Source organism: Conger conger, chromosome 18 (assembly GCF_963514075.1).
Source record: "Conger conger chromosome 18, fConCon1.1, whole genome shotgun sequence".
NCBI classification, from domain to species: domain Eukaryota; kingdom Metazoa; phylum Chordata; class Actinopteri; order Anguilliformes; family Congridae; genus Conger; species Conger conger.
The window spans coordinates 23,022,652-23,035,141 of NC_083777.1; the positions used below are offsets into that span (position 1 = coordinate 23,022,652).

The 12,490-nt window shown below is 37.1% G+C and overlaps 1 protein-coding gene across 1 annotated transcript; it reads left to right on the top strand.

Annotated features, from left to right (window-relative positions):
- Window positions 1-8,783: 8,783 nt before the first annotated feature.
- Window positions 8,784-11,843, top strand: LOC133118517 (heterogeneous nuclear ribonucleoprotein 87F-like). The gene is made up of 3 exons (XM_061228591.1): window positions 8,784-8,900; window positions 10,325-10,672; window positions 11,530-11,843. Exons 1-3 carry the CDS (start codon window positions 8,855-8,857, stop codon window positions 11,580-11,582), a joined length of 447 nt encoding a protein of 148 aa, XP_061084575.1. The 5' UTR covers window positions 8,784-8,854; the 3' UTR covers window positions 11,583-11,843.
- The last annotated feature ends 647 nt before the right edge of the window (window positions 11,844-12,490 follow it).

The following is a 12,490-nucleotide window of genomic DNA, read 5'->3' on the forward strand; positions in this document are numbered from 1 at the left end:
ATTATTATTAATGTCTCCGAAAATTTTCATGAAGAAAAATGTTTTTAGGTGGAAATAGGCAAAATATATAAGAATATAGTCTTTTGTCCAAAAATGGTGAACATGTTTTTTTTCCATTTTATTATATAGATATGAAGGGAATTGTGTTCTATTAACATTCACCATTAAATAAATTATTATGAATGTCTCTGAAAATTTTCATGAAGAAAAATGTTTTTCAGTCGAAATAGGCAAAATATATAAGAATATAGTCTTATGTACAAAAATGGTGAAAAAAAGAAAATTCAATTTTATTATATAGATATGAAGGGAATGGTGTTCTTTTCACATTCACAGTGAAATAAATGAGTGAAAATGTCTCAGAAAATTTTCATGAAGAAATTTTTTTTCAGTGGAAATAGGAAAAATATATAAGAATATAGTCTTAAGTCCAAAAATGCTGAAAAAAATTTAATTCCATTTTACTATGTAGATATGAAGGGAATGGTGTTCTTTTCACATTCACAACAAAAAAATTATTCAAAATGTCTGTGAAAATTTTTATGAATTTTTTTTTCTGTGGAAATAGGCAATATATTTAAGAATATAGTCTAAAGTCCAAAAATGGTGAAAAAAATAAAATTCCATTTTATTATATAGATATGAAGGGAATGGTGTTCTTTTCACATTCACAATTCAATAAATAATTATTAATGTCTCTGAAATTTTTCATGAAGAAAAATGTTTCTCACTGGAAATAAGCAAAATATATAAGACTATAATAGTCTTATGTCCAAAAACGGTGAAAAAATAAAATTCCATTTTATTATATAGATATGAAGAGAATGGTGTTTTGTTCACATTCATGATTAAATAAATCATTATTAATGTCTCTGAAAAATTTAATGAAGAAAAATGTTTTTCAGTTGAAATGGACAAAATATAAAAGACATTAATAGTCTTATGTCCAGAAATGGTGAAAAAAATAAAATTCCATTTTATTATATGGATATGAAGGAAATGGTGTTCTGTTCACATTCACCATTAAATAAATTATTATGAATGTCTCTGAAAATTTTCACGAAGAAAAATGTTTTTCTGTGGAAATAGGCAAAATAAATAAGAATATAGTCTTAAGTCCAAAAATGGTGAAAAGAATGTAATTCCATTTTAATATGTAGATATGAAGGGAATGGTCTTCTTTTCACATTCACAACACAAAAAATTATTTGAAATGTCTGTGAAAATTTTTATTAATTCTTTTTCAGTGGAAATGGGCAAAATATAAAAGACTATAATAGTCTTATGTCCAAAAATGGTGAAAAAAAATAAATTCCATTTTATTATATAGATATGAAGGGAATGGTGTTCTGTTCACATTCACAATTAAATAAATTATTATTAATGTCTCCGAAAGTTTTCATGAAGAAAAATGTTTTTAGGTGGAAATAGGCAAAATATATAAGAATATAGTCTTTTGTCCAAAAAAGGTGAAATTTTCTGTTTTCCATTTTATTATATGGATATGAAGGGAATTGTGTTCTGTTCACATTCACAATTAAATAAATTATTATTAATGTCTCCGAAAGTTTTCATGAAGAAAAATGTTTTTAGGTGGAAATGGGCAAAATATATAAGACTATAATAGTCTTATGTCCAAAAATTGTGAAAAAAATAAAATTCCATTTTATTATATAGATATGAAGGGAATGGTGTTCTGTTCACATTCACAATTAAATAAATTATTATTAATGTCTCCGAAAGTTTTCATGCAGAAAAATGTTTTTCAGTGGAAATAGGCAAAATATATATGAATATAATCTTATGTCCAAAAATGGTGAAAAAAATGTAATTCCATTTTAATATGTAGATATGAAGGGAATGGTGTTCTTTTCACATTCACAACAAAATAAATTATTTGAAAGGTCTCTGAAAATTTTTATGAATTTTTTTTCTGTGGAAATAGGCAATATATTTTAGAATATAGTCTTAAGTCCAGAAATGGTGAAAAAAATAAAATGAAGGAAATGGTGTTCTGTTCACATTCACCATTAAATACATTATTATGAATGTCTCTGAAAATTTTCACGAAGAAAAATGTTTTTCTGTGGAAATAGGCAAAATAAATAAGAATATAGTCTTAAGTCCAAAAATGGTGAAAAGAATGTAATTCCATTTTAATATGTAGATATGAAGGGAATGGTCTTCTTTTCACATTCACAACACAAAAAATTATTTGAAATGTCTGTGAAAATTTTTATTAATTCTTTTTCAGTGGAAATGGGCAAAATATAAAAGACTATAATAGTCTTATGTCCAAAAATGGTGAAAAAAAAAAAATTCCATTTTATTATATAGATATGAAGGGAATGGTGTTCTGTTCACATTCACAATTAAATAAATTATTATTAATGTCTCCGAAAGTTTTCATGAAGAAAAATGTTTTTGGTGGAAATAGGCAAAATATATAAGAATATAGTCTTTTGTCCAAAAATGGTGAAATTTTCTGTTTTCCATTTTATTATATGGATATGAAGGGAATTGTGTTCTGTTCACATTCACAATTAAATAAATTATTATTAATGTCTCCGAAAGTTTTCATGAAGAAAAATGTTTTTAGGTGGAAATGGGCAAAATATATAAGACTATAATAGTCTTATGTCCAAAAATTGTGAAAAAAATAAAATTCCATTTTATTATATAGATATGAAGGGAATGGTGTTCTGTTCACATTCACAATTAAATAAATTATTATTAATGTCTCCGAAAGTTTTCATGCAGAAAAATGTTTTTCAGTGGAAATAGGCAAAATATATATGAATATAATCTTATGTCCAAAAATGGTGAAAAAAATGTAATTCCATTTTAATATGTAGATATGAAGGGAATGGTGTTCTTTTCACATTCACAACAAAATAAATTATTTGAAAGGTCTCTGAAAATTTTTATGAATTTTTTTTCTGTGGAAATAGGCAATATATTTTAGAATATAGTCTTAAGTCCAGAAATGGTGAAAAAAATAAAATTCCATTTTATTATATGGATATGAAGGGAATGGTGTTCTGTTCACATTCACGATCAAATATTGAATTATTAATGTCTCTGAAAAGTTTTCATGAAGAAAAATCTTTCTCACTGGAAATAGGCAAAATATATATGTCTATAATAGTCTTATGTCCAAAAATGGTGAAACAATGAAATTCCATTTTATATAGATATGAAGAGAATGGTGTTTTGTTCACATTCATGATTAAATAAATCATTATTAATGTCTCTGAAAATTTTCATGAAGAAAAATGTTTTTCAGTGGAAATAGGCAAAATATATAAGAATATAGTCTTAAGTCCAAAAATGGTGAAAAAAATGTAATTCCATTTTAATATATAGATATGAAGGGAATGGTGTTCTGTTCACATTCACAATTCAATAAATAATTATTAATGTCTCTGAAATTTTTCATGAAGAAAAATGTTTCTCACTGGAAATAGGCAAAATATATAAGACTATAATTGTCTTATGTCCAAAAATTGTGTAATAAATAAAATTCAATTTTATTATATAGATATGAAGGGAATCGTGTTCGTTTAACATTAACAATTAAATAAATAATCATTAATGTCTCTGAAAATTTTCATGAAGAAAAATGTTTTTCAGTGGAAATAGGAAAAATATATAAGACTATAGTCTTTAATTTAAATAGAGAAATAATGCAAAAATTAATTTGTCATTTATTTCATTTCATAGACTCAATTACAACAAAGTAAAAAAAAATCTTGCTGTTTTTCATTCATAGGATATCATTTTCATTCAACACCCAGTTAAACTGGTGAATGAAAACACATCTTGCATGAAAGTTTGGCTTCAGTTTAATTTTGGCAAAATATGTAAGTCTATAGACTCATGTCCAAATGCTGAAACAATTTCTTTCTAATCATGTAAAAAAAAGTAACAAAAATAGTTAATAATCTATTTCACCGAGGCTTTTGAAAAACTTTATTTCCCAGATTGAAAATATTACATAACATTTTTAAATGCATTTTACAAGCATCGTATTTTCAAACCATTACTCTGAATTTGTTTCACAGAGAGCGTTGAATAAGCTTGAAGAACAATGTGTTTTATGACATGATGAAAACTTGGTTTTATGTCAAAAAAGGAAAATACATGTAAAAATTATATTATACTGTCTTTTCATTCAGACCAATGGGAAATCATTTTCATTCAACAGCCAAAATGGAAGAAATGACAAATAATGTGTTTAGTAATTTTTTATTGAAAATTAGGTTTTTGTGGGAAAATGGGCAAAATACCGAAATCTATAGCAGGCATGTCAAAGAGGGCCACGGTGCCAGCAGGTTTATTTTCAATCAGTGTCGACCTAAGGCCTTGAGAACAAGTTGTGTGGATTCTTTGGCCAATCAATGATTTAAAATAACCAAACATGCTGAAACAGCTAGCAGATAGCAGCAGAGTTTGTCACCCTTGTCTATGGTCTTCTTGTTCAAGTAGGCTTGTCCACAGGCCGCTTGGCACCTCCCCCTCTCAGAACCTCCACCTCACGCTCACGACTACTGTCTGTTCTGGCTCCACGGTGGTGGAACAAACTCCCCGTTGAGGTCAGAACTATAGAATCTCTCCCCACCTTCAAGCGCAAGCTGAAGACGCACCTCTTCAAGCAGCACCTCTCCCCATCCCTCCCTACTTCCCTGTGAACCTTAATTGTTGTCTCTGTGACTTGCTTTGTGTATCGGTATTTTTAGTTGGCTAGGTAAGCAGTGTTTGGATAGTTAACTTTGGTGACTTTTGCTCTGTTTGTTTGTTTGTTTGTTTGTTTAAAAAAAAAAAAAAAAAAAAAAAAAAAGCCCCTTGTCCTTATCTTTGTTGTACAGGTAGCAGTTGAAATTGTACTTACCTCTAGGGTCTTTCAGCGAACTTATCCCTGGTTATGGGTATGCACTTTGTTGTACGTCGCTCTGGATAAGAGCATCTGCCAAATGCCAATAATGTAATGTAATGTAATGTAAAAGTAAGAAAAAATAAAGGAAAAATTCTAAATATGTAAAACACAAGGCACTGTTCATTTCAGCGAGCCGCTCTGCAGTGTGCCTTTATTTGCAAACTAATTTACATGGGTTTACATGAGGCCAGCCCCATGGTAATATCCAGCGCAGTCCAAACATGGACATGATGCCCAGGGCCTACAGATTGAAATTAAGCTTTATAAAATAACCAAACATGCTGAAACAGCTAGCAGATAGCAGCAGAGTTTGTCACCCTTGTCTATGGTCTTCTTGTTCAAGTAGGCTTGTCCACAGGCCGCTTGGCACCTCCCCCTCTCAGAACCTCCACCTCACGCTCACGACTACTGTCTGTTCTGGCTCCACGGTGGTGGAACAAACTCCCCGTTGAGGTCAGAACTATAGAATCTCTCCCCACCTTCAAGCGCAAGCTGAAGACGCACCTCTTCAAGCAGCACCTCTCCCCATCCCTCCCTACTTCCCTGTGAACCTTAATTGTTGTCTCTGTGACTTGCTTTGTGTATCGGTATTTTTAGTTGGCTAGGTAAGCAGTGTTTGGATAGTTAACTTTGGTGACTTTTGCTCTGTTTGTTTGTTTGTTTGTTTGTTTAAAAAAAAAAAAAAAAAAAAAAAAAAAGCCCCTTGTCCTTATCTTTGTTGTACAGGTAGCAGTTGAAATTGTACTTACCTCTAGGGTCTTTCAGCGAACTTATCCCTGGTTATGGGTATGCACTTTGTTGTACGTCGCTCTGGATAAGAGCATCTGCCAAATGCCAATAATGTAATGTAATGTAATGTAAAAGTAAGAAAAAATAAAGGAAAAATTCTAAATATGTAAAACACAAGGCACTGTTCATTTCAGCGAGCCGCTCTGCAGTGTGCCTTTATTTGCAAACTAATTTACATGGGTTTACATGAGGCCAGCCCCATGGTAATATCCAGCGCAGTCCAAACATGGACATGATGCCCAGGGCCTACAGATTGAAATTAAGCTTTATTAATTTAAAATCTAAGTTCACAGAACAGTGATTTTTGTGCATTGACCCTGTCAAATAAACAAATGACGACATGAAGTCTACCCTCTGCTTGGTGTATAAATGTGATAAGATTCTCTCTTTTTTACTGAGTGTGTGTGTGGGGGGTGGGCTGGGGGGGGGGACAGAAGTCGGTAGTACAATTGGTCTTTGATCTCAGTTCATTTCAGTTCCAGCTGAAAATAAAAGGCTACCCTCATCAGTATGAGCCAGCATTGAGGAATGCGCCCAAGCCGGTCCAAGCACTAGGAATGATTGAATGATACTCTGAAACGGGCTGGGAGAGCAAGGCCAGCCAATCATCGCACAGCTCACCTGAAGCAGCAGCAGCAGCAGCCAACACTGTGGGGAGTTTTGAGGAATGAAGCTTTGGCAGAGCACTGTAGTGTTTGGTCTGTTTGAATGTTTTTCCTGCTCGTGTGGCAGTACACAAAGAACACAAGCTGTCCAAGAAACATTTCTAGCGTGTATGTGTGAGTGTAAAATGTTTCAAGCTCTAAATAATTAATTAAACTTTTTCTTCTTTTTTTTTTATCCTATCAAATACATTTTAGGAAAAACAATAAATAATTTCAAAGAACTGAACTGTTAAATTTAACTTAAAAATGAAAGTTAAAAGAAAAAATTTTTGCTGCACTGACATTTTCGTGCAATGCATTTCATGGGTTTTGCCGCCTGTACAGAAAAAGTTATACACCATTCATTAAACGGATTGCAGAGACACAAAGGATTCATTTATTTATAGACCAAGGAACCCTATTGTGGTAGACAAGGATAGAGACAAACAAGGGGAACTATTGAATTAATATATTCCTTTGAAGAAGTATCTACGCTACACAGATAGTGCTTGCGGAGGAAGCTATGTTTCTTATAAAGCATGTTTATTTATGTGGGTGGCCTGTAGTGTAGTGGTTAAGGTAAAATGACTGGGATACACAAGGTCGGTGGTTCTAATCCCGGTGTAGCCACAATAAGATCTGCACAGCCGTTGGGCCCTTGAGCAAGGCCCTTAACCCTGCATTGCTCCAGGAGAGGATTGTCTCCTGCTTAGTCTAATCAACTGTACGTTGCTCTGGATACGAGCGTCTGCCAAATGCCAATAATGTAATGTGGCCTCACAAGGAGATATTTTGTCTAGGGCCCTCTGTTTCCTGATACCCTCCGCCCTGCCAAACTGAAATCGCCATCCCACCAGCATTCACATGAATGCAATGTCCCACTCTCCTCACACACACGCGCACCCACGCACACACACACACACACACACAAAAACAAAAACTGAAAGGCACACGATGACACCACCGCGCCCAGAGTCCTCGCACGTCACACTCTTTATGTGTTTCTCAGGCACGCCTGATCTCTGGTATCAAATATTCATCATCAGCAGGGCGAGAGCAACTCTGTTTCAGACAGCAGAACCATGCACTTACTTCACTACTTAATGGTCCTTTTGGATAAAAAAAAATTTCAACACTGCAATAGAGTATATATTATTTGAAATCCTATGCACAAAATATATTTGCAAGTGAAATATATTCAACAATAAAGTAACATGCAGTAAGCTCCATAACGTTCAGGAGTAAGGCATTCTTGATTTGGGTCCGTATTCTACTATTTTTGATCAAACAATTCAGCTTGTTTTTCAGATTGGCTGAATGACTTGGCCACTCAATAATATTTGAAGAATTTGGCTTTGAAAAACCTCTTTGTTGCTTTCGCTGTATGTTTGGGATCATTGTTTCACTGCAGTATGCGCTGTTTGGAGGCATTTGGATGAAACTTCAGTAGATTATTCCATTCAGTTACATCAAAGAAGGGTGAGCCAGTACCAGTGGCAGCCATAGATGAAGGGCGTGCTTTGGATCTTTGGCAGTCTTTTGGTCTCATCAGTCCACAGGACCTTTTCCAGAACTCTGCAGACTGTTTTAGGTACTTCTTAGCAGCAGTACTTTCACTTAGTCCTTTTTTTATGAACCAGAAGCACTTGGATGACTTGGGCTGTGGTTTGGCCGAGTTTTGGAGAGGTCTGTGTTGTCAGGGAACGCGGTATTGGTGAAAAACGGAACATTTTGACATTCCAGCACAGGGAGGAGACAGAATGAGTCAGACATTCCCGTGTCCCACGTCTTGTGAAGTGACTACGTTCTGCCTTCGCCAGCTTATCCACCGAAACTAGACCGGATAGACATACAGCACTTCGTTCACTCATTGTTTCTTTATTCTAGAGTGGCAGATTCCCCCATCCAAAGTGGAGTATGCAGTCCATGATATCCTTCTATACAACTGGATGTTACTCGTGAAACGTCCAGTGAAAAGCTAGGGAATGGAACCTGTGTATGTATATACATGCACACATACATATATATATACATATATATATACACATATATAGATATATAGATATATATATATATATATATATACACTCGCACATATATATCCCTTTCTTTTCCTAGTTGTGAACTGCTCACTAAAATATTGTTTGATGCCTGTTGATTCACGTCTGAAAACAAAGCAGAGGGAGCCATTTTGCATTCCTACGTTTCAGAGCCTGTAATTCGTAACAAGGTTACACACAAAAAAAAATACCAAAAGCATTAGTTGTAGCACAACTAATGAGCACATCAGAGCAAGAGGAACCAGTCCTGCATGCCCTTCCCCTAAGGGCTGCCCTGACACACCCCAGTCCCGCTGTCCTATGGGCGGAGCTGTGGGGTGGGGCCCGAAACTCAGAGCACCGACCTCTATAAGAGCCCAAGCCAAGCTTCTCACGCAGGAACACACACAGCAACTCAATAATCAGCAGGTCAGACCGCAGGAGGCATGTCGTTTTGTTCTGGATTCATTGACAAGGCTGTCGACTGCGCAGGTGAGCATCCAGGGGCGGTGGTGTTAGTAGGGGGAGGCAGTGGGGGTGGGGTTTGGGAGAGGGGGAGGGGGAGGGGGTGGTGGTGGTGGTGGTGGTGGTGGCGGTGGATAATGCAGTCGGGATAGCGTTTTCAAAATAATTTCAAAGAAAAAAATAAATGTCTTATACAGTACTTAGCTGATTGTGGATTGACTAATTCTGCAGATGAAAGAGCCAATTGCATCACATTTGGAATAAACGTACCCTTGTAAACATACACATTATCAAATGATTATTTATAGTTTTTAGAGCCTTCCAACGCAAGAATTTATTATCCTTTTGGCACCCGATTCTTGGCTTCAGTACCTCCAGTTCTTTGAACAGACCTCAGTAGTTTTCCGTTTCAGAGCGCAGCGTGTCCTCTCCTCAGTTTGTCCTGCCGTCTTCAGCGTACCCTTCCCTGCAGAAAACCAGCTCTGTGGCATTCCTCTCTCTCTATCGTTTAATCGCACATCTCCTCGATGACAGTCAGAACAATGTCAGATTCTTTACCATTTTTTTAATTTAGTACGAGCTTTCTGAGAAGAGTCTATCCACATTTCCACGGGCTTGTATGATGTTTGTAATCACATTTTAATTTGTATTTATAACTTTCCATGAGAGTTTGGTAAGGCACAGGGTTTTCCAATTTATCAGAGCATCAAAGCAAATTGCCTCCCTAGAAGGCTTGCTGGGAGCTCTATATTTAATAAATTAAGATAATTAGGAACTGTTGCAGGTAACCATTAAGGAGTTATATAAGAGGCGACCTGTAGCATAGTGGTTAAGGTAAATGACTGGGACATGCAAGGTCTGGGGTTCAAATCCCAGCGTAGCCACAATAAGATCCACACAGCCGTTGGGCTCTTGAGCAAGGCCCTTAAGCTCCAGGGGAGGATTGTCTCCTGCTTAGTCTAATCAACTGTACGTTGCTCTGGATAAGAGCGTCTGCCAAATGCCAATAATGTAATGTATAATATACATATAATTCCTTTACGGGGTTATCCCAGTTTGAATACAAATTTGACTAAATGGAAAGAGCAAAAGGGAAGTTACTACGACAATATGATTAATATAACTTCTATAACATTTCATGATTTTAAAGTTACATTCAGGTTAGCTACTGATCTAGATTAGATCTGCCAGTACCAAACTTTTTTCCCCCAACCTGCACTGTCCCCTCATAGCAAGAAGGTCCCAGGTTCGATCGCGGCCTGGGCCTTTCCTTGTGGAGTTTGGATGTTCTCCCCAAGTCTGTGAGGGTATTCCGGTTTCCTCCTACCATACAAAAGACATTAGGTTACTTGGCGGGTAGCATTAACAGGGCTGTCAATTTACCCTGTATAAATAAAGATTAATAAATAGATGTATTTGAGAGATTAACGCAACCTTCCTGCTCTTTTCAGCAAACGCAGCCAAGCAGAAGGCAAAGGAGTTAATGGGAGGAACCGCAGATGAGGATGAGACAGAAGGGTCCAGCAAGGGAGGTGGCGGAGTAGGAGGGCTAATCGGAAACTTTCTCTCAGGGGGGGGCAAAGATGATGATAATAAGAGTGGAGGAGAAGAACGTGGAGGAATGAATCTCTCATTCGGGGGGGACAGCGGAGTGAAAGGTGGCGGCGGAGGATTCGGGAGCCTTTTCTCATCCGGGAAAAAAGACGATGATGAGAGCACTGGAGGAGGAGGTGGTGAAGATTTCGGCATCTCATTCGAGGACAAGCCACATGATAAAGGCAGTGGAGGAGGAGGGTTTGGTACAGTATCTTCCTTCTCATCAACGTGTACTTGTACTTCTGTACATTTCTTTATAACTCCATTTTTTGGGGGGGGGGTAGAAATTGTGCAGGCATAGACAGTTGCTTGCGCTTACACGTGGGGATTGAAGATCATGTTCCCAACAGACCTGAGTCAAACAAGTAATCGTTTCGGATTCAAATACTTTTCAACATTTTACGGAGCTTGTCTGGTGTTTTGGAACCTATGAAATACTATTCACCGGGCAAGATCAATACAGCACAGAAAAGTATTTGAATCCAAAACAATTATGCATTTGACCCAGATCCGGTTCACAGGAATCCAGCCGGTAGACTACAAAGTGAAATTACGGGGTTAGCAGGCAAACTTGGAGCGTTAACCTCGTTTTTAAATCAGGGTATATCGCTATGGTAACGGATTGAGCAGATGATTCGTCCAGTCAGCTCCTTGGAAAATGCCATCTCACCTCTGAATGAATTAATAGCAACCTCCTTTTGAGTGACAATAGAAACACGTCAGATTTTTTTCTGTTAGCATGCAAGCACAGATGGCGGGCACCAGCGCTTGCATACTTATACAATATATAACGTTTGGTGGATCTATGCCATGCCTGTGTGGGTTGACCTTACACGCATGTCCCGTGTCTGCACTTTGACCTTTGAAGTTTCTTTGCCTTTGCAGTCAAATATATGTTGACTCATTTGCAATAGCCAGGACAGGTTTAGAGAGCATATTTGCAAATGTTCCACGCATCCACCGCTTCAGCATGTTGCTGGAAAAGTCAGCGGCGTCTTTTAAAGAAGCCGAGAGTGAAACGCGTCTGTCAGTGTCTAACACAATGTGCTCCCTCCTCCAGATTTCATGGGCGCCCTAGAAGACGTGGCGGACGATATTTCTGAAAAGAAATAGTTCAACCCCGTGGGCCAGATCGGGGGCTCGTTTGGCCAAGCCCTCCTGGAGCTGCCCTGCCCTGCCCAGCCCAGCCCAGCCCCACCCAAAGCTGCAGTCGTCCAGGACTCCTCCTGGCCCTGGCTCGGAGGTACTCTTTGGGGAGAACCTCAACCACTCATCCAGCCCCCAATCCTGAGCAATTGTGATCCGAAATCTGTGTATATTCAGAGTTGCATTTGCCTTCGAGGCAATTTCAAATAAATGTATATTTAAAATCTACATTGACTGTTTTGAGTCTCATATTTTAGTCATCAGCCGGTATGCACATTACATTTACCTATCCAGCTGAGTCACACACACCTCATGTAGGCAGCAGGAATCTGAATACAGATGGGTGGAGAGTTTGGGTTGCACAGAAAGAGAGCAGCAGAAAAGGATTTCGCTAACCAAGGAAATTGAAATTTGTTTCTCAAAACACATTTGATATCAAACTCATGAACAGGAACGACTTCTATTTAGGTGTGAAGTGATAGGAGTCATTTAAACAGACCACACGAACAGAACATACATCTGTTCCCTACACACCCAGGTAATGTTCATGACAATTAATGCGCTGGTCCACCTCCTAAATGGAAAGCAGAAAGCGGTTTCAATGGTTTTATGCAGAACTGGCCCACAGCTATGCTGGGGGAAATATTTGGTGCATGCCAGAATTATGGTACAGAAAAGGCACACAAGCATTAGTCCCTTTCTTGCGATGGTCTCTGTCAAAATACTTGCATGCCTTGTGTTGGACATAACGCACTTAAATGGCTCTCCCAGGGAAAGACGAGTTTGGGCAGCATTCATCCCATGTTTACAGCGAGTCGCATAAATCCAAATGCCTTGATTTTTGCCAATACAACCAAAACTGGCATTTGAAAACA